This window comes from Sciurus carolinensis, chromosome 16, assembly GCF_902686445.1.
Source record: "Sciurus carolinensis chromosome 16, mSciCar1.2, whole genome shotgun sequence".
NCBI lineage: Eukaryota > Metazoa > Chordata > Mammalia > Rodentia > Sciuridae > Sciurus > Sciurus carolinensis.
The window spans coordinates 8,257,320-8,278,510 of NC_062228.1; the positions used below are offsets into that span (position 1 = coordinate 8,257,320).

General features: G+C 52.4%; 1 protein-coding gene across 2 annotated transcripts in view; it reads right to left on the reverse strand.

Moving 5' to 3' along the window:
- Positions 1–21,191, reverse strand: part of Wwox (WW domain containing oxidoreductase) — an 889,380-nt gene that overhangs the window by 377,858 nt on the left and 490,331 nt on the right. Inside the window, exon 9 of one of the 2 annotated variants that reach the window (XM_047527375.1) lies at positions 13,915–13,998. The exons of the other annotated variant lie outside the window; for it this stretch is intronic. Coding sequence (XP_047383331.1) covers positions 13,954–13,998 — 45 coding nt within the window. The 3' untranslated portion in view covers positions 13,915–13,953. Of the gene's footprint in view, positions 1–13,914; positions 13,999–21,191 lie in introns of those variants that run through there. 2 annotated transcript variants of the gene reach the window in all.

Consider the following 21,191-nt stretch of genomic DNA (forward strand, 5'->3'; position numbering starts at 1 on the left):
CAGGTCCTGGAGGGAGAGGCAGAGACAGTGGAAAGATGCCCAGCTTGGCCATGAGCTGAGAGAGATCAATCAGTCCAGCAGCTGGAGGGACTGACCACGGGCCCCAATGCCACCTCACCTTCCTCCAGGAAAGAGACTGGCTGAGGGGACCCCGGCTTTGACAGGCAGACTGAGGTTCAGAGTCAAACTCCACTCCACTGGTTCTGCCTCCCTGAGGGGGTCCTCCAGCCCCTGGGGACCCCACCTTGTCATCGGCTAAAGATGCGTGGCAGCACCATTGGCCCACTCCAGACACCCGCCATGCTGGGGACAGGCACGTGGGGACGCAGCCAGAGCAAGGTGGCCTGGGTCAGCAGAGGAAGGAGGTGTGGTGGGGCAGGAAATGGGCTGCCCTGGGCTTCGCTGGTACCCCTGTCACCAGCCGCCGGTGGGTTTCCAGGCCAAGAAGCCAGTTTGCTTTTCGTCTCCTTCGTAATCAATATTTTTCATGCTGTCTTCGGGGGACAGCAAGGCAGTGTGGTCCTCGGGTCCTTTCTGACATGGCCCTGTCTCGCCTCTCCGACATAAAATGCTCACGCAGCCACTCAAAAGAAACAAATAAATAAAAAACAAAAATTACGTGAAGCTTCTTGGACACAGTCTGTAGTTCCAAGTCTAGAATTTGCCAAGTTCTTTTTCTTCTGCTTAGTATATTCTTCCCCAAACACCTTTCTTCTTTCTGCCAACTCCTACTCAGCCAACAAAACCCAGTTTGAGCACTGCCTTCATAGAACTTCTATGCTGGGCTGAATGCTCCTCTCCTGTGCTCTGAGAGTACACGCTGCTGCCAGGTACCTCAACAACCCATCAGACCCCATTAAAGACATCTCTGCATTTCCAATTTATCCTCCAACAATACCTCTTGAGGGTAGTTACTAAGTGTCCACACCTTGGTGACCCCTGTGTGGGGTATAGGGCATGGTGTGGGGTAGATCTCCAGGAAACCTTTGCAGGTGACTGACTGACTGAGCAAATGAAGGAAGAAACAAATGGCAGACAGCATCAGCTCCTCCCTGTGAGGACACAGGATGTCCCCGAAGGTCAGTGTTTTGATAAAACTTTATTTATACAAATAGGTGGTTGGATGGACTTGGCCATGAGCTATAGCTTGTTGGCTGCTGCCCTGGTGGATCATCAGGGGTGCATCCTGTTTAGCAGTCCCCTGGTCTGTAAGACACAGGGCCTGTATTTACATGGTTCTCCAATAGCAGGAAATAGCAAAACATAAACTTGTGTTTTCTGTAGGGATTTGGAGAGGGGGCTGGTGAGCAGACAAAGAATGGTACTGATAGTTCCTTCCACAACGGGGGAGCTGATAAGAGTAAAAGGAATATATCTAACATGTGCCACGCACATACGGTTCTGCAAACAGATAGGGGCTCTGGCGAACCCGCATTCCGTGTGTCAAATTAAATGCTTCCCCTGCCTCAATCACTAGCAATTCAATCGGCCAACTGGCAGCCGTAACAACGCATTAACCTTTTTGCCAAATCGATTCTGCCAAGTCCCCTTCCAGCATGGCGAGCAACTAAATGGCACCCCACGCCTGGGAGGAGGGGTGTGCCCTCCACCCCACACACGCTGGAATCTCACCTCCGCCTGGGACTGCGGCACCGCCCCGACCAGGCCCTTCTTACCAGCAAGGGCACCAGGAGCAGGCGACCGCGGCTCCGCCCTCCCTCCCTCTGCAGACACTTCCTGCCACGGCGCCAGGGCTACCTCTGCACATCATGTGGCTGTGGCTCCCCTCCTTTCCTTGACTTTGAGGAGCCCCCGTGGTGGGTGATTCACCGGGAAACGCAGAGGCACAGCCACCCCGAGTGCCGGTGGTGTTTCCAGCACACCTGAAGTCCCCAGCGCTTCCCGAAGCGGTTTCGTAACTCCAGGCTGGTGGCGCTGGGCTCGCTTTGCAACAGCTGGAGTTCATGGAAGAAGACCTCACCAGCCCTGGAGGCCTGGGGCTGGATGGAGCCTGGAGGTGCGGGAAGCAGAAGGGAGGGGGGTGGAGGGGACCCTGGGAGGGGCCGTTTGGTGGAAGAAGGGGGGATGGGGGAGTCACCTGCCAAGGCGTACCTCCTGAAGGAAGGTCTCTGTTGTGTCTCCAGAGAGTGTGGGCTTGCTGAACTCGTGTGTGTGTGTGTGTGTGTGTGTGTGTGTGTGTGTAATAACAAATGCACAATCTCTTGCTCAGGCCGACTCCAGATATTCCGGATCACATTCCCTGTCATTTTCCCGTAACAGGAAATCTCTGCACACCCAGAACAGCCTGAGTCCTCTGCTCGCCAGTCTGTCATTCAACTTAATTCTACAACCCTCTCCCAGGACCTGGAGGAGCCCTGACTTCTGAGTGGGCACAACGCTTTCTGAAAGCAATAGCCCCAGAGAGCGAGGGGCACCTCAGCAGCCCTGGCTAGTGAGATCCTGAAGCTCTTCACAGGAAGTGCCCAGGAGAAGCCGGGTCAGCGTCCTGCTCTGAGCTGCCCAGCCAGCACCCTTCCGTGACCCACCCAGGAAGGGTCAAGGTCACAAGCCACTCCACCAACAGCTTTTGAGCCAGGCACATAGGGTTCAGAGGTGGTGTCCAAGCCTGGCTTTGGGAGGTCTCCATGGGACTGGGAAGTGGCCCAGGATACAGAGGTCCCTGGTGGCCTGCTGAAAGCTCCCCCCGCGACTTTTCAGAAATGGAGCAGAGCACAAACCCTGTACTCCATTCAGGGGACAGAAAGCCCACCAGGAACAAGGCGTCCTGCTGAATTCCATCCCACACCCTGTGTCCCCCTAGGGCCAGGGCCAAAGTGGCTGCTGAGGAGGTCCTTCGGGGAGCCCTGTGATGAAGGCAAGGAAATAGCACAGTCTAATGGACACAGAAGCAGACGGCAGGACGACCCTCGGGGACAGTCTCTGCCCCTCCCTTCGCCTGTCCTCAGGGTGTGGACAGCCACAGCTGATCATTCACAGCTAGCGAGGAGCACAGTCTACCTGGCTCACCTGCTAGTCCAGTCAGGTGAGGCAGCGGTGACGAAGCCAGCGAGGGAGCTTTAAAAAGCCACCATACCTAGCAAACCCGTGGAAGGCTGTTCAGGGACCAGACGAGCCAGCAGTGGATCTGAGTAAACGTTCGCTTGTCTGATACGGTGGGAAAAATACAGACACGTTCATATTTTAGTACGCCAGGGGTCCCGCAGCAGCGGAAGTCTCCTTGTAACATTCTCTGCCCGTCACGACATTTCAGTGGCCGCTGAATCCGGGTGTTCACCATTATAGTCATGAAAGAGGAATCCTGACAATGGCTGCCTCACACGGTGGCCTCACACGTGATGCCGGCGAGGGGGGACATTCTCTATTCCTCCCAGCAGCTCCTGGAGCCCGGGTGACTGCAGCCTCCGCTCCGTGACAACCTTCTGAACTTTGATGAGTGAGTCACCCACGAGGGCTTAAAAATGTCACTTGTGCCTAATAGAACTGTTTCTGCGGAAGACAGAATCGGAACCTCTAACTGCCTGGCAGTTGGCAGCTGCCACTTAGGAGGCCACTTGAGTTGCTGAAGGCCACAGAAGCCAGCCTGGCTCTGACAGCAGGGCGCTGGGTAGCTGGAACTCAGAATCGAGTGAGTGCTCTTCACTTGGCATGGGGAAGTGGATCCAAACTGTAAATACTGAAATGCTGGGACAGAGAGAAATGGCTGACGGTCACACAGCCTTTGGAAGGGACTGGTGACTCAGAACAAGCCACCCAGGACGCACCCCAGAGCTCACAGGCACCTGGTCTGCATGCGCAAGTTTCTACCAGGTGAGGAAGAACGACAGGAGTCGGCCAAGGTCCTGGACGCCGTCTGCATACCTGGATTTATAGACCCTCTTCCCTCTTCCCATATGACCAGGAAATTAGATGACCCCCATCACTGGGCAAATCTAGTCTGTTCCAGAACCTGCTCTGTGGGCTTCTGTGACCAGGGCAACACAGAAATGCACAGTAGGCGTATGATGCCCACTGTGTGCTGGGGGTTCTCACAGACTTGCACACATGTCCATTTTTGCATCTAAGATTATGAGGCACCAAAGATGTTAGGCAGTCATCAAAGGTGACCATGAGGCCTAACCATCTCCTGCTTTCATGGCCTTCTCTGGAGAACCGCCATTGGCTCATGGGAAGATACAACCCCCCTGGGGATGTCCTGTGTCTGCCTGAAATGGGGGTACAGTAGCCTGGCTCTCAGGCCTCACGTGGGGGAACTGGGAGGTGCAGTGAACTCTGCAGAGCCCCCGATCCCCGCCTGGGGAATGAGGCTGAGGCTGGGCTTCTCTCGAGACTGGGTCTTCCCCTCACCTCCCCTTCCCTGCCTCACTCCTTCACCCGGTACAGGCTTCCTCTCCCTTGGTGACGTGTGAAGGCAAGTCCCTGCCTCAGGCTCTGCTCCTTGGCAGCTCAACCCGGAACAGAGTCTAGAGTCAGCGGCCAACATCTCTTGAGGTGGGGTCACCAGTTGTCTGTCAGGTAACTGAGAAGGCAACCCAGTGGGAGGTGAGAGGAGACAGCGAGTGGGCCTCGGGCTCTGTGTAGACAAGAATGGAGTCGGCTCCCCAGCTGTGGAGAGGCATTTTGTAGACTGGACCCAGAGCACAGGAGGGTGTGGTTCTCCCATGATTTACAAGGCCTCCATCCACCCACTCCTAAAGCCAGGCAGGGCAGCCATCATGGGCTACCATCACCAACATTCCAAAGTCAGAGACCACTGGAACTGGTGCACGGGCCAGGTATGAGGGTGGCCCAGGAAAAATGGTGAACAGGGGGAATGACTGCTGTCTCCTCACATACAGGGCAGACTCGAACAGGGCCCGTCAGTAGATAGGCTTTGTAGCACCAGTACAGCTGACATTAAACTGGAAGGCTCAGAGGTGACGTGCGGATGGGTTCCAGGTCACAGAACACAAAAACAGGATGTGACTTCTGCATGATACATACTGTGTGTGTGCGTGTGTTACAATCATGCATTAGTTAACCATGGGGACACATTCTGAAAAATGTATCATTAGTTGACACAGTTGTGTGAACATCACAGGGTATATTTACATGCACTAAGATGGCAAAACTACTGCATCATGTGATCTAATGGGGTGACCACTGTATATGTGGCCATTGTTGACTAAAAGGCTATTTTACAACACTTACTGTATATATAAAACACACAAATAACACTTCTAACATATACAGTAACATGTATTCACTCTTCCGGGTCCCGAGCTTACCTAGTGCAGATTTTCAGACTTTCTTTCATTCTGTGTTTAAATAAACAGAAGATTTTGTACATAAGTAAATTCTAAAAGTCTCAAGAGCTCCTGTAAGCAAGCTGGGCACCCTGGGGACACAAGAGAGACAACATGCTAGAGTCCAAGTCAGAGCTGACCTCTGGGTTCAAGTGTGAAGGTTCAAGTGTGAAGCCCCCTGAGGCACTGAGTGTGGGGGGGGCCAGCCTTTTCAATCCATTCAGGCTTTCAACTGAGGACACGGGGGCCACCCACACTAGGCTTCAGTCTGTGTTTAAAAGCTAATCACATCCAGAACACCCTTAAAGACACGCTCAGAATAATGTGTCACCAAATTTCTGGGCACCCTGTGACCCAGTCAAGTTGACACTTGAAACTAATGGCTGCAGTTACATGTAAATCCACTGTGCTCCAAGCTCAAGGAGGCCAAGGAGGTCAAGGGTCTGCAACACGTCCCAAACAGGAAGTGGCATGATGGCACCCACCATCAATAGCCCTTAAGATTAAGGATGCAGGGGACAAACAGGGTCATTAGCATGACAAATGCTTATGAAGTTCTGGTTCGGCATGTAATGAAAGGTGTTTGGGACAAACCAAGCATGCAAATACTGAAGCCGGATTCAGTACTCCTTAGATTATACCTGGGGCTATATTCCTGGGAATCGCAAGGAGGGGAAAACATTCCCTTTGGAGTTCTCTTATAATCTTTTCCTTAGTTTTTAAAAATGAGTTTTATTTGGTTGTTTGTCTTCAACACCTAATATTCCAACTTCGGAGTCACTGGCAATAGTAAATATCCAACTGAATCAGACCACTGTTTTGTGTTTACTGTACGTATGTGCCTGGTATTTACAGCAATGCTACTGGTCTTCGATTTTATTTTAGTATCATGAAACTTGCTTTACAAATAACCGTATGTAAAAGATCTAAGCATACACAGTTGTCTCTCTGTGTCCATGGGTTCTTTGTCTGTGGAGCCAACCGAGTGCAGATCAGAAACATTTGGGCAAAACAGTGCAGCCGTGCTGACCGTGCACAGACTTTAGTTATTCTCATTGATTCTTTATGCAATAAAGAACAGCAGCTGCTGAGAGAGCGGTGACATCACATCAGGCGTTGCGGGGCATCTGGGAAGCTGTAGGGTGAGGTGGAGGACCGGCCCCTGGGAGGGTGCACACAGGTCATCTGCAAGTCCTACCTCACTGTCTGTGATGGACGTGAGCATCCAAGGATTTGGGGAGGGGGCACTGGGACCCAGCAATGTATCAGCAGGTTGAGTGGGGCAAGAAGCGGTGAGGGCGATCTGCAAACGAAGCTGGAGAACCCTTGCTTCACACGAGTCGGACGTGAAAGCCAGAAGGGTGGGCGGGAGCGAGGCATGGGTCGGAGGAAGTATGGAAGAAAAAAACGGAAAGAAAACAAGCAGCCATCCACTGGACCTCGGCATCCACCTAGGACTGAAGCTGCTGCCGTGGTTTTATTCCTGCCAAAACTAGTTCTCAAGACAGGAGGAAGTCAAAGCGAACGGAGAGGATCCCTCAGCTTTTCCAAAGAGTAACACAAATAATCACTAATTAGTCATCAAAGAACTCAAGTTAAATTTCCTACAATTCAGATATGTCTACACCACATCCAGTGGTTAATTAAGTATAAAGGCTTAATTTCTGATGAAATAGCTAAGACTATTGATTAGAGAGGAGTCCAGTTACTTCATCTGCATATCACATTATCCCAACACTGGGAGGTGAAAACAACCTCTTGTCCTGCTCACGAGTTTGGCCACACATGTTCCAACAGGGCACCACGGGGACAGTCCACCTTTCATTCCCAGTGTTTGGTGACCGGGACTGTCAGGAGGCACTGTGGATCCCTTGTGGCTGGTGGCTGGGGGCCTCTCCTGATGGTCTCCCCACTTACGCCAGTCTTCCTCATCACATGGAGGCCAGGGTCTGAGGGTAAGCATCCCGTGAGCAAGACAAAGCCAGGTGGAAGCAGAGCCATCGTCTTTATGACCCGAGTACAGTTACCAACGCTGTCACCAGTGCCCATTCCGGTAGTTACAAGTGGGGCAGCAAGGGTGGTCCACATTCAGGCATGGGGTGTGGACTCAGACACTACCTCTGGTGCAGAGAATATCAGAGAACTTGCAGGCATGTTCTGGAGCCACCAGAGTGCAGGCCTGGTGGGGAGAACTACCCACCCTGCTTCCTGGCCTTGTCCCCCCACCCTTGGGCAACAGTGAGCTTTTCGACTCCAAAATGATCACGGTGCTGCTGGATCCTACATGTCACTATTTGAAGCCCGAGCTGCAGTGATTTATGCATATCTCTTCTCAATTTCAAGTAGTTGACCTTCATAATTAAAAAAGGCCAAAAGAAAGGAGGGAGAAAATGGACGGAGTTAGAGAAGAACATGCTAAATGAAATAAGCCAAACCAAAAAACCAAAGGTCCAATTTTTTTTCTGATATGCGGAAACTAATTCACAATAAGGGGGTGGGCATTAGGGAAGAATAGAATTACCTTACTTTAGGTGGAGGGGAGTGGAGGGAGGGCAGGAAGGATAGGAGAGTCAATCGAACATTATTACCCTATGTGCATGTATGAATGACCCATGTGATCCTGCAATATGTGCAGTAAGAATGGGAGATGACACTCCATGTATGTATGACCTATCAAAATGTATAAACGCATTCTACTGTCATGCACAACTAATTAGAACAAATAGATTTTTTTTTTTTTTTTAAAGGAGGGGAGCAAACAAGTATTGACACAAATACAAGGAAAGGAAAAGGGGAATCGACGAGGGGAAAACCACGGAGGGAAGAGAGCTCTAGGCTCCTTTCTGTTGCAACAAGACCACGGGAGGCTGGGAGGAATCGGTGCTGGGACAGCTTCCTGCGGAGCTGCGGTGTTGGTGGGGATCCCTGAAGCCACACGGTCCACAGAAGAGGGAGGAAAAACCTGGGGTCCACTGGCCCCCTGATGTGAGCTGCGTGCCTCTGCGCTGCCTGCTCACCCTCTCATGCCAACCTTGGCTCCCTGCACTGCCATACCCAACGCCAGGCCCTGGCTCTAATTAACAAAGGTGGCACGGTACCAGCCCAGGTCTGAGCAACTTGAAAGGAGAGGAAACTTCCGGGGCTCGCAGCCCATTCAAGCTGGATTTGTTCACGAGACCAAAAGCAAGCAATTTCCCACCTACGATATCAAATAGTTTCCACATTTTTAATTTTACACCAGGTACAACACGTCGGATGCCATGGCGACATCAGTGTCGGCGGCCCTACAGTGGATCTGAGGCTGCAAGTTGGGGTGCTTCCTGCATGAGTGTCACAGGAAGGCCACGTCCAGGAGCAGGGACAGACACAGACTTCCACGTGAGAGTGTGCTCATGCCACTTATCAGTGTCCTTTCCACGTCAGAACCCAGGGTAGAGCTTTCTCAGTTCTAGAAATGACGGACACCACGTAAGCAATCCTGCTTCCCTCTTTGAATACCTGGCTGGGCAGCTCAGTGTCCGCCAACACCCAGTTTACAGGCCCTTCCGACAAACACGGTCTGGACCAGCCTCGCTCTGGTCTTCATGGGGCTGCTTCCTACTCTGGCCGTCTGGGGTTCCCTGGTCACGCACCATGTCACACACTCCTGCCGGGCCTCCCGGCTGCCTGCCCCCAGCATGCAGGGCCAGTGGCACCTGCCTGTACCTCCTCATCACTTTCTGTTCCTGCAGCCAGGCACACGAGGACACAGCCAAGCTGGCTGACCCAGCAGCGAGAAAGTCCTGCTTATCCACAACCTCTGCCGTCCAGGAAGCTGCAGCAGCAGCCGTGGGGAAAGGAGGCTGGCAGGCCCCTGCCTCCCTGCGTGTGGGTGCTCAGGCACGTGCTGCCCAGGATCCTTGCCCAACAGTCCCACAGGACGTGAGAGTTGCCAGGAGAGCTTGGGACGGGAGAGTCATAAGACCCAGTGGACTGTTCCTCCCTCGCCCCATCCCTCGTGGTGAAACTCCCCAAGAGCCAGAATAAAACACCAAGTAAGTCACGGGGCCCTTAGTGAACGTGCGTCGTGACTGACGAGACGGCGACAAAGCCAGGGCAGGTGGGAGGGAGACCGCACTGTGCCAGCAGCAAACCGAACAAAACAAATCCAAGCGCTGCCGGAAGGTTCTGGGTCGTCACAAGTCCAAACAGCCCGAGCGTCCAGGGGCGGCTCAGAGGCTGGGAGGGCCCAGAGGAGACCCTGGCTCTTATGCTAGAGACACCTGCAGGACAGCGAGTTCCCTGGGGGCCCCTGCCATCCTGACCAGTACCCCAGGAACCGCCAGGGGCCCCCAAGGTTGGCGCACGATGGCAGCTCAGTGCCAGCAGGACAGGGGTGCAGGGGACGGGGTCCTTCCTGACTTCACAAACTATGCCACCAGGTGCTTGATCAGCGCTATTTACGCATCTCATTGATATCACTGTCTCCACCTCCCAGGTGAGAACAGTCCCACCTGACATGGTTGGGGATCTTCCTAAGGGCACTCCCCAAAATGACACGGGGCAGAGGCAGAAGCCCAGGTGTGGCGGGGGCATGAGCTGACCTCTGGGCAGTCCCGCCAGTCCCTGCGGATACTTCCTGAACCCCCAGCCATCTTGCTTCCGTATTCCTTTGGGGTTTCTTCTTTACGTCTTTACCCACCAAACCCAGGCACGCAGCTGCCAATGGGAACGTAGGACTCTCGATTCTGGCTATGTGGTGCTTTGGAGAGAGGGGTGTGCTGGGCTGGACTGTGCCCCCCGGGGACGGGCTCCAGCAGGACGCCCAGGTCCTGTGACCAAGGCCTGGGCCACGCCACCGTCTTCGCAGGTTCATCAAGTTAAGATGCGGTCCTGCTGGAGCAGGGTCGGCGCCAGCTCAACACTGGCCTCTTCACCGGAAGAGAAGGGACAGAGCGGCTACTGAAGGATCCAGAAGGGAAGAGAAAGGCAGGGAGTCGCCCCCTCCCTGGAGCCTGGAGAGAGACTTCTCACCTTCCAACCCTGAGGGGTGAAAGCGTTCTTTTCCCAATCCCAGAAAACCAACGCAGTGCCCGAGTGCAGCCGACACCTGTGACATACCTACTATGTGCTGGCTGCTCAGCTGCAGCGATGCAAAGGGAAACCCCTAACAAATCTGCCCCTCAGGGGCTCTTACGGGATGGAACGGGGATGAGACGCCTCCTTGAAACTCTGAACACACATAAAACCTACCACGTCATTTCATGGCTCCCCAGAGAAAACTCTCCTTGAGGGTGTGGGAGACGGTCGAGCTGTCTGTTCAGAGCTCACGGAGTGTGATTTTCAATCCCGAAGGCGAGGAGATGATTTTGATGTAGACTGAGAGGGAGCTGCGTGGAAACGCTTTTCGGGCTCTGGGATCCTTGTCTCCTCACCAAGACCTTCCCATGAGCGGGTCTGCCTCCCCAGGCTCCCCAGACCCTGGGGCCGTGGCCCACCCTACAGGCAGGGGAAGGAGGTGCCACGACATCACTGTGGGAGCAACGTGCTAGCCAGCTCCTGGCTCAACTCCTGGGCCAAGGAGGAGCAGGAATGAAGGAAGAGAAGAGTGATCGGGTTTAGGGGTGGTCCCTAAAAATGGCATTAACGAAAACTGCCTAGTTTTCACAGAACACGGTGGAAGCTCTGAGCTGCTCGTCGATCGAGGAGATGATAATAATATTTGACCCACTGGGGTCTCTGTTCATGGCTCAGTTCACAGTCCCTGGGGAGTGTCCAAGGACTGACGAGGACGGGCTGAAGATCTGCTTATAGGTCATCAGCCCGGATGTGGTCAGGAGTGGGGATCAGCTAGCTCCTGATCTTCGTGGAAGCCGCACCCTCTTCTTCCCGGACGGCCTGCATTCTTGCCAAGGGAAGGAGGAGGAGGCGGATCTTCTGGGCCTGGGTCTGCGTGTTCTCTCCCTCCCTAGCAGGCCCAGGTGAGAGGGCACCGCGGAGGGCTGGAGGGTGAAGCCCGGAACCATCATGAACCCCAGTGAACCACAGGATTAAACGTGACCTCGCTGAGGGTGGGGCTCATCTGTACGTGAACCAGCTCAGGGTGACTGAGGCAAGAACAAGAGCAAGTTCCAGCTCTGACCTTGGCCTGGTGGGAAAGCCACCAGCCACTGACCCCGAAGACGGTGCCGGTGGCCGAGATGGCCTGGGATCCCCGAGAGGGCAAAGGGGAACACCAAGTGGGGGCAGGAGGAGGAGAGGAGCAGGGGAAGAGAGAAGCCGGGAGGAGGGAGGAGCGTGGGGAGAATTGGGTGGCGGGCAGATGCTGTGCTCACAGGTGGTGGGCAAGGCCTCTGCTCGTCCTGCACTGTCCTTCCTGGGTCCTCGCCAGGGGACCTGGGCTCCGCGGCCAGAAACTGCTCTGTGGAGCGGGTGCTGCGGAAGCCGCCCAGACCATCCTCCCCCGTTGCTGCAGAGCGAGCCTGGGACAGGAGGAGAGCCACCTGCTCCGCCCTCCTGGGCAGCGGGTGACGGCAGGGCCTCCCCTCGCTCTCCGTCACTCTCCCTGAGCCCACGGAGGTGCCCCAGCCTGATCCAGGCCCGGGGTTCCTGGTTCCTCGTACTGTTTTCCACCCTCTGTTCACCCCACGAAGGAACGATGACAGGTGCGTGGTGGGGCTCTGCCACCTGGTGCCACTGGGTGCCACCTGGATCAACACCAAGCGCTCGACAGCTGCCGTTCACCTCATAGCATCACTTTTCGAACGTTTTCTCTGTGATTTATTCCCTGGGCCCCTCCAGGGCCACGCCGTCATCTCCACTTTACTGAAGAGGAAACTGAGACCAAGGGGCTGGGCAAGGTCTGTCACCAGAAGGTGGCCAGCCAGGGCCGGGGCAGGCGGGGCTGCAGGTCCACAGGGTCCGACCATGACAGTGACCGCCGCGGCACCTGCTTGTCCACGCAAGGCGGGTCCTCCGCCAGGGCGGGCGTGCAGGTGCTGGGGTGTCCTCGTCTCTTTTGGGGTGAGGGTGTGTGGGAAAGAAGATAGGATGTCATTTTCTCCAAGGGCACTTACCTTCAAAATGACGCCTTCCAGAAGGATAAAGAAACTGGACCCTGAATCATTTCATAGTTCACACTAACAGCTCCTTAAGAGCCCGCAGGTAGCAAAGGTCAGGCGTGTGCATAGCCCGGTTTCCTGGACTTGGGATGACACCAACCATTCTAGTGTCCACACCTGTGTTTACATTTGCTCTATGGGTCTGTTCATTTCGACAAAAAGTAGGGTCTCTTTATTTGTGGGAAAGGAGAAGGGGACATCTTTGGAGCACACACCATGTGGCTGGAGCCCTATGTGCCTTCTCTCATTCAATTCCCAGAGGGTCTCTGTGAAGATGCTCTTGGTCACTCAATATTTCAGGACAGGCTCAGAAAGGTTAAGCGGTTTCCCTAAGGTCACACAGTCAATAAGTGATAGAATCAGTTTTCACAGCACACATTTTTTTCTTTATAGGGAATATTCCTGAAATGAGTGCTTCAGGTTGCCTTGAATTTGCCACTTTACACTTCTTAAGGGAAGAAACTACTCTGGATTTTTTTTCATTCTTGGAAAACACATTGTCCAACAGCTGAATAATGTCTGGCTTGAAACATCGTCACAGAATGACAGCAAGAACCATGTAAAATAATAATAGCAAGAATAACTATTATGACTACACATATTTTGCAAACAGACCTAAAAATTAACAAATAGATAAAAATGATATTATGATAGCTGTAAAAACTAAATGGGGCCAATGGAATCCCAGCGGCTCAGGAGGCTGAGGCAGGAGGATCGCAAGTCCCGAGGCCAGCCTGGGCGACTGACAGACAGTGTCTCCAAATAAAAAGGTCTGGGGATGTGGTGCCCCTGGGTCCAGTCACCAGTACTGCAGACCAGCCAGCCGAAGGGGAAGGAGAAAAAGAAAGAAAGAAAGAAAGAATTCTTCACTTCATTATGGAAAATGCTTTTATTTAGACAGACAAATGAATTAAGGGTACTGTAGAAAGTGTAACAGGCTGTGGCACTGGCCTGTTGTGGGGCAGGAACCGTGAACAGCAGCACGTGGGGATTCTGTCCTGAGACGCAGGCGTATCTGTGAGTGCTCACCAGTAAGCAGCCTGCCCTGGCAGACTGCAGGACACAGAAGCTGCAGTGGCCTGTCCCCACATCAACGGAGAGGCCCCTGTCCCTGTGGCGACGAGCCCTGGGTTCCGCTCCGGGGACGGGGACCACACTTATCTCCGGGTTAGGACCCGTTCATTTCAAGGCAGCTTTATGCCTGTTGTTTAAACCTCTGCTTCTTCTCTCCCTGAGAAAGGATCGAACTTGCTTCTGGACACTGCACCTGAGTGCTGCGTGCCTAAGAGCTGGGGAGCAGCCCTGAGCTTTAGAAGAGACCGAGGAGCAGAGGCCAGCGGGAATTCACAGTGTGACCCCAGTTTGCAGGACCATAAAACTCGGGCGCTTTCTTTTATGTAGTCAGAGGCTGGCATGCGATTCAAGGGTCAAGGACTCGAAGCCTTGGCAGACTTCCTGGGACAAATATGGTGGTCAGAAATTCTACACATCTGGCTGCGCTTCTCAGAGACACCCTGTGACGTGTGGTTCTGAGGCAGAGGGGCGGGCTGCTAAGGACTTTTCCAGAAGAGCAGTGCCGTTTCAAAACAAGGAAACTAAAAGAAAAAAAAAATCACAAATTTTGAAACCAAATGAGGTTTCAGGTTTTTGTTTGTTTGTCTATTTGTCTTTATTTTCAAGGATATGGCCACTGGCAGACAAAATTTCTTGGGAGAAGAAAGAAAATAATTTTGCAAAAGCTATATACCTGTCGTGCTCAGATTACTATTAAGACTCTCTTGGCCTCGCACACAGGCACGTCATCTTTGAGACGATCAGACAAATCACAGAGGGCCTTAAGTCTTACTGGTGGGGTCTGAAAGACGCACATCAATTTCCAAACACTAACAATTTAAAATTAGGGCAAGGAAAAATACGGTTGGTAGGACTTGAGAAGCAAGGAGGAGGCACTTCGACTCGCAGAATAACAATACGATTAAATTGAAATCGTTGTTTTCTGAACACAGTCATTTTATAAAATGTACAGTAACGCTTTTATATGTAAATTATCTAAACTCAGAAAAAAAAAAAACCTTTCACTTTAAATTGAATTGAGACTAGCTTAGAGTAGAACCCTTTGGTGAGAACGTGCTTAAAATGAATAATACAGCAAAGTGAAACAAATAATATTTTGCAGAAAAAATACTGCGGATAGATGCTGGGTTTTCCTTTCTTTCATTTGTTTGTTTGTTTGGGTTTTGATTGCTACCTGTTATCCTGAGAGAAACAGATAATGCCCCTGGCTACGGATTCGTTCTTAACGCACCACCGTTTAAAGCTAAGTGATATTTTCCATGTGGTAAATTATAAATGTTACCAATACACCTCTGAGGAGGGAAGCAGATATGAAAGTATGAACCAGTGGACGAGGAGATGAGGAACCTGTGTGGAGGGAGGTGCTTATTCCCAAGTGCTCTTTCCAGGTGCCCAGGGAGCCTGCTTCCCTTTAGAACACCGTATTTAACTGCCCCCTGCCCTTCCTGGGTGGCTCTGGTCAGGTCTGCAGACTCTTCCAGGCACACACGGCGACCCCACAAGACTGTGGGTCCCTTAAGTCACGCTAGGCCTCTTGTGACTCTCCTTCCTTCCCCGGTCTGACGTCACCTGGCAGTCACAGGAAACAGTGGGCTCACAGAAGCCTGGGCAGGGATGGTCACTGGGCCTCCCGGAGGGACGTGTCTCAGAACACCCGCTCGGACACCACTGTCCATGCTGTGAGGACGGCAAGGTGGCAGGCGCCTTGCTCCAGACTGTGCGGTGATGGCTTTGGTGAGCAGTTGTGAGTAAGGGAAGGCGCTCCAGAGGTAGGTGACGGTAGCCTTGGACCTGAAACCAGGCCTGTGCGGGGGCGCCCATGATCCCGACCAGCTGCCTTTCACTCTCTGGGAAGGGAATTCTGCAGGTCTGACCACACCTCAACACCACAGCTTCCCAAGGTGCCTGGCACCACGCAGATTAAAGAAAAATGTGTTGGATGAATGAAGTGCTAGTTCAGGGAGCCACCTCCCATTTCCCACCTCCATCTCCTAAGGCCTAGAGATCCTCTGTTCATCCTCCCCCATGGGAAGCAGCAGAATATCCCCGGCATAGATTAGGGACTCAGTAAACATCACCTGCTACTTTTGTGGGGGGGGGGCGGTACTTGGGATCAAATCCTGGGCCTCACACATGCCAGGCAAGGGTTCTACCCAGCCCTTTAATTTTAATTTTTTTTTGTTTTGTTTAATTTCAAGACAGGGTCTGGTCAAGTTGCTAAGGTTGGCCTGAACTTGTGATCCTCCTGCCTCAGCCTCCAGAGTGGTTGGAATTATCAACATGCACCACAGTGCCCACAGATATTTTCTACCTTAATGAGTATTTTGTTTTACAAAAAATAGTCCTTGGAAAAACAGGGTGTCTCCTAAGTCATACTGGGACATGAAGAGGCACATGCAGGTGATCAATGTATACTTTATTGCCTTTCTCTTCTTTATCAACGTCATTTTCAACTTTCATTTTGGTCCAACATCACGTTTTCCACCACATATGGAAAAGAAGCGGTGCCTTCAGATGCAGGTGTGAAGCTGGAAGCCAACTCCGAAGTTAGCAAAAAGCACTAAGTCCATTGAGCCCCCAATACCGTAAAAGCCCAGTGATGACTTCCACGCTAGCTGCTGCTTGTTTTTATTTCTTGGCACCACAATAATTCTTCTAGGATGGTATCCAGTAAGCATCCCTCATGGAATGTTCTCCCAATGTGGAAATGCATATGGCCTCCATGGGGTAACAGCTGCATAACTACATAATTGTTTACAAATGTACAAAATAAGTACCCAAACCAATAAAAAATAATAACTTGGGCATCCACAAAGAAGAGAAACCATAAACGTGTGATGGCCCATACTTTCTCTATAAACAACTGTTGAGGCAGAAAGACAACCACCCAAACCCTTATCTAAAACCCCCTCCCATAAAGCAAATGACATCTGCAGTCAGCCAGGCTATACCACTGCGCGTTCCCAAGCAGAAAGTTTCCTTGCTGACATTTATCACTGAGGTACCATGAAAGTAACTGCAGACAACATGGATCTATTCCAGATGAGGCACAAGGCCTTCAGTCCACTACGTCCTGAGTGGGTTTCAAACCAGCCTGCAGCTGCCTGTCACCCCAGAGGGAAATGAGAACGTGAAGAGACCTTCCCTAATTTGCTCCCACCTGCCCCCCGCCCCGATCCTCCGCCAGGTCCACCAGAGTCCCTCCCAGAGGGATTCTGTGCTGGAGCATCCAAGAAGCAATGAATCCTTGCCCTTCACGGTCTATTCCTGGAAAGCCCCTTTCTTTCCACTCCGCTTCCTCCCAAGCAGCTAAAATTCCAGGCACGCATCATGTCCACTGTCTTGGGAAACTTCTGCTCAGACATCAAAACCCAATTCAATCATCTCCTCCTTCAGGAAAACCTCTTCGTCCTTCACCAGAGAGTGCAAGTCCTTCATACCCTTCCCAGGAGCTCCCTGAACCCTGGACCCTGCCAGTCCAAGCCCTCAACGCACCTTGTGTTTGTTGATCCGCCTACCAAGAAACATACACAGTTGGAAAGGTGCTGGAGGTACAATAACAAGCAAGAGGGACAAGGAGTTTATGACCTATAAATAAATAAAGGTATAGTGCAATGTCAGGTGGATTCCATGACACTGCTTAATTACATCACTTGGGAATCTGTACTTGTGGCAGCTACTAAGCTAACTGTAGTCCACAGTAGACCAAGTCCTGCATCTCTGTATTCACGTCCTTTCCCAATTTAACAATGTCTGCTGCATCGATTTAAATTTAATTTATTTTTAAAACACTCCTTTATCCTTGGTAGAGTCTGTGGCAAGCACTAGGTAGGCCTGGGGGGTACAGACCAGATTTACACCAGACACCTCCACCCTCCTGGACCTCACAGCCAATGCCCAGGCCACTGTGACCTTGATCGCTGTGATCACGGGGTGAGGAAACCACCTGCCCTTCTGCACTGCTCAGGGCAAATGCTCCTGTCCATCATCCTCACAAATGACCCTGGAAAAGACCACTGGCCCACTTTAGGGTTGAGGATAGCAAGGTAATCCCAGTGCCTGCTCTTGGCGAAGGGGAAAGCTGGATCCCTTTTAGAAACTGTAAACAGAAGAATGAACTCACATGAAGCCCCAGAGAGGAGGCAGGAGATTGGCAAGTTCAAGTGCAGTCTGTGCAAGTTAGAAAGACCTGGTCTCAAAATAAAATTGGAAGATAAAAATGGGCTGGGGACATAGCTCAGTGGTAGAGCATGCACGAGACCTGTGGGTTCAATCCCTAAGAACCACAGACAGGAAACAAAGAAGGGGTGCAGCTGGGAGGCAAGAAGGGGGTGCAGCTGGCTGGAGTGTAAACGGAGGCTGCAGAACAAGGAGACCTGAGGTGTGGGTGTCCAGCACAGGAAAGCAGGCCCTGCAGTGTGAAAAGGGCCACTCATCCTCTGTCCCACACCTGTGAGGGCATCTCTGTGAAGGGGGTCTGCTTTGGTTTGGACAAGTGTCCCCGTGGCTTATGTGTTGAAGGTGTGGTCCCTAGTCTGAGGTGCTGTTGGGAGGTGGTGGAGCCTTTAAGAGGTGGGGCCTAGGGAGAGGAAGTTAGGTAATGGGGTGTGCCCTTGAAGGGGCCATTGGGACCCAGCCCCTTCCCCTCTCTTTCCTTTCTCAGTTGCCCTATTACCAGGTGAGCAGTTTCTTCTACCACATGATCCCACCGTGATGAGCCACCTCATTACAGGTCCAAAGGCATGAGGTCAACCAACCATGGACTGAGACCTCTGAAACTGTGAGCCAATGTAAACCTTTCCTCTTATAAGTTGATTATCTCAGGTATTTTATCACAGTAATTGAAAACTGACTCACACATGGTTCCATGAATTCTGCCCAACATCACTGATAGAGAGCAGCATAAAGAGATATGGGTTCCCACAGAATGATGCCCAATTGCCCAGTGGGACCTGGGGAGATTCTGACATGGAGATGTGCACAGGGCAGCAGGGTACCCAGACAAAAGGACTTTATCTAACAAGGGGGTGCATCTGGGGCATAGGACTTAGGAGAGTTGCTCTATGAAGTCACTCTAGACCTGAAGGACAGGTGGACATCATCAGATGTACTAGTTCCTAGGGCTGCTGTAACCAAGTATCCCACACCGGGGGGCTTCTCATTGGACAGCTGTGGAGGCCAGGCATTTGGAATCAAGGTGCAAGCAGGACACACGCCCTCCAAAGGCTCTTCCCTGGACTCCTCAGCTTTGGTAGCCCTGCACACCCCTCAGTTAATGGCAGCACCCTCTGGCCTCTGCCTCGGTCCTCCCGTGGCTGTCCCTGCATGTCTCTCCACACGGTCTTCTCTGTCTCCATGTCCACACTGGGTCGGGCTCACCCTGAGGGCCTCATCTTAGCTTGGGCACCTGCTTTTCCTCCTCTTCCTAACCCATGGTTCTCTCGAGATAATGATTATCAGGCACATCTTCTCTAAGACCACCATGATTTCTTGCCCCAAACTCCTATGGCAGGTGTGTGGCAGGCATGTTGGGATCCTGGTCACTCTTTCCAAAGCCCTTCCAAGCTCTGGCAGGCTTCCACGTGCTATCCCGGCGTTCTTCGCAGCTTGGGGTCATGTGACACATCCCGGGCAATCATACACCAGGAGTTCCGGGAAAGCTCTTGCTGTTCCTGATGAGCAGGTGAGAGCCAGCTGGCCCACACGTGACCCTCTTCCCACTGTGACCCGGATGGGATGCACGGTGTTGTGGCGGCCACCTCGGGCCCCAGAAGAATGACCTGCAGCGTCTCCGGGCTAGTGACCTGGAACTCTGACAAGCGCGACCTGCTCTGCCGGCGGACTAAGGACAGTGGCCGCTTCCCAGGCAGGAACCGAGGAAGCACCACCCACGAGCTTACGTTACCTGTGCTTTTTCAAGGGCTGCGGAGCCGCTGCTGCACCAACAGACCTTCTAAGTGGTTTGTGTGCTTCCCATTTTAACCTGTGACCGTCCGTTCTTCAACCAGCAGCGCGGGGGCTGGCTGAACCAGGACAGATCCCACCACGTCTGTCACGGAGCATTCTGAGTACGTCATGGCATATGACCTACCACATCATACCACGTCCTCAACGTCTCTCTTTGGCTGGACACCGTCCAGTGGCTTCTCGCTGCAACCAGGAGGGGATCTCACATCCTTAGGGTGGTCAGTTGGGCTCTGTGTGATCAGGAACGTGGCTCCCTCCGCCTGCACCCGGGTCCCCTCTTCAGTTACCCTGCTGAGCGGTCGCAACCCTGGTCAGCACCGTGCCATGCCCAGCTGCTTCTCCTTCCACAGGCCTCCATCACTGCTGCCTCTGCCTGGAGCTCTTGGCTTCTGCATGACTGAGGAACTGACCCCTTGTCACCCCAACATCTTTCCTAGGAGAGTGCCTTGCAGGTGGAGGGCCGTTGCTAAGTGCCTGTCAATCACAAGGCACAACGCACACCTCCTGAGCCTCGCAGAAGCGTTTGGTTTATCCTGACGCTTAAAGTCACTGCCTTGCCTGCATTTCTCCACCGCCCTTCTTGGCCCGCTGCACGCAGTCTCCGAGCTGAGGGCAGCCTGGACCGCACGCGGGCTTCCCGTGCCAGGCCCTGGCCCGAGTCCTTCTGGTCCAGCACACCAGCAGATATTCACACCAGGGCCCTGCCGGAGCGTGTTTCCTGGGGAACATGGCTTGCACAGCAGAACACGCACCCGGGGGGTGTGACCCCGGGTGCAGAGCCTCGCCGTTCTGGAGGCGGGAAGTCCAGGTCCGGGAGTCAGCAGGGCGGCTCTCTGGGCCTCTCCCCCGGCCTTGCAGGGCCTCTCCTCTGTGTGCACATTCCTGCCGACTCGGTGCATCCAAATTCAGTCTTCTTACTGGGACCCCAATCAGATGGAAATAGGGGTCACCTTACTGACTTTATTGTTTTATACTTATTTTTAAAAATTTGTCCTAATTAGTTACACATGACAGTAGGGTGCATTTTGACACATTATACACAAATGGAGCACAACTTCTCCTTTCTCTGACTGTACATGATGCAGAGTCACACTGGTAGCGTAATCATCATGTATATAGGGTAATAATGTCCATCTCATTTCACTGTCCTTCCCATCCCCACATACCTCCCTTTCCCTCACTCCCCTCTACACAATCCAAAGTTCCTTCATTCTTTTTTACCCACCCCCCCCCATTATAAATCAGCATCTGCTTATCAGAGAAATCATTCAGTCTCTGGCTTTTGGGGATTGATTTATTTGACTTAGCATGATATTCTCTAGCTCTATCCATTTACCCGCGAATGCCATAATTTCATAATTTCTTCTTTAAAGTTGAGTAATATTCCATGGTATACATATACCAACGTTTCTTTATCCATTCATCTATTGAGGTTGGATCCACAGTATAGCTATTGTGAGTTGAGCTGCTATAAGCATTGATGTGGCTGTGTCACTGTAGTGTGCTGATTTTAAGCCCTTGGATATAAACGGAGGAGTGGGATAGCTGGGTCAAATGGTGGTTCCATTCCAAGTTTTCTGAGGAATCTCCACACTGCTTTCCACAGTGGTTGCACCACTTTGCAGTCCCACCAGTAGTGAATGAGTGTATCTTTTTCCCCCACATCCTCCTTAATGACCTCATCTTAACTGGGGTCTCATTTTAGCTGGATCACCATTTCCAAGGCCCTATCTCCAAAGAGTGACAT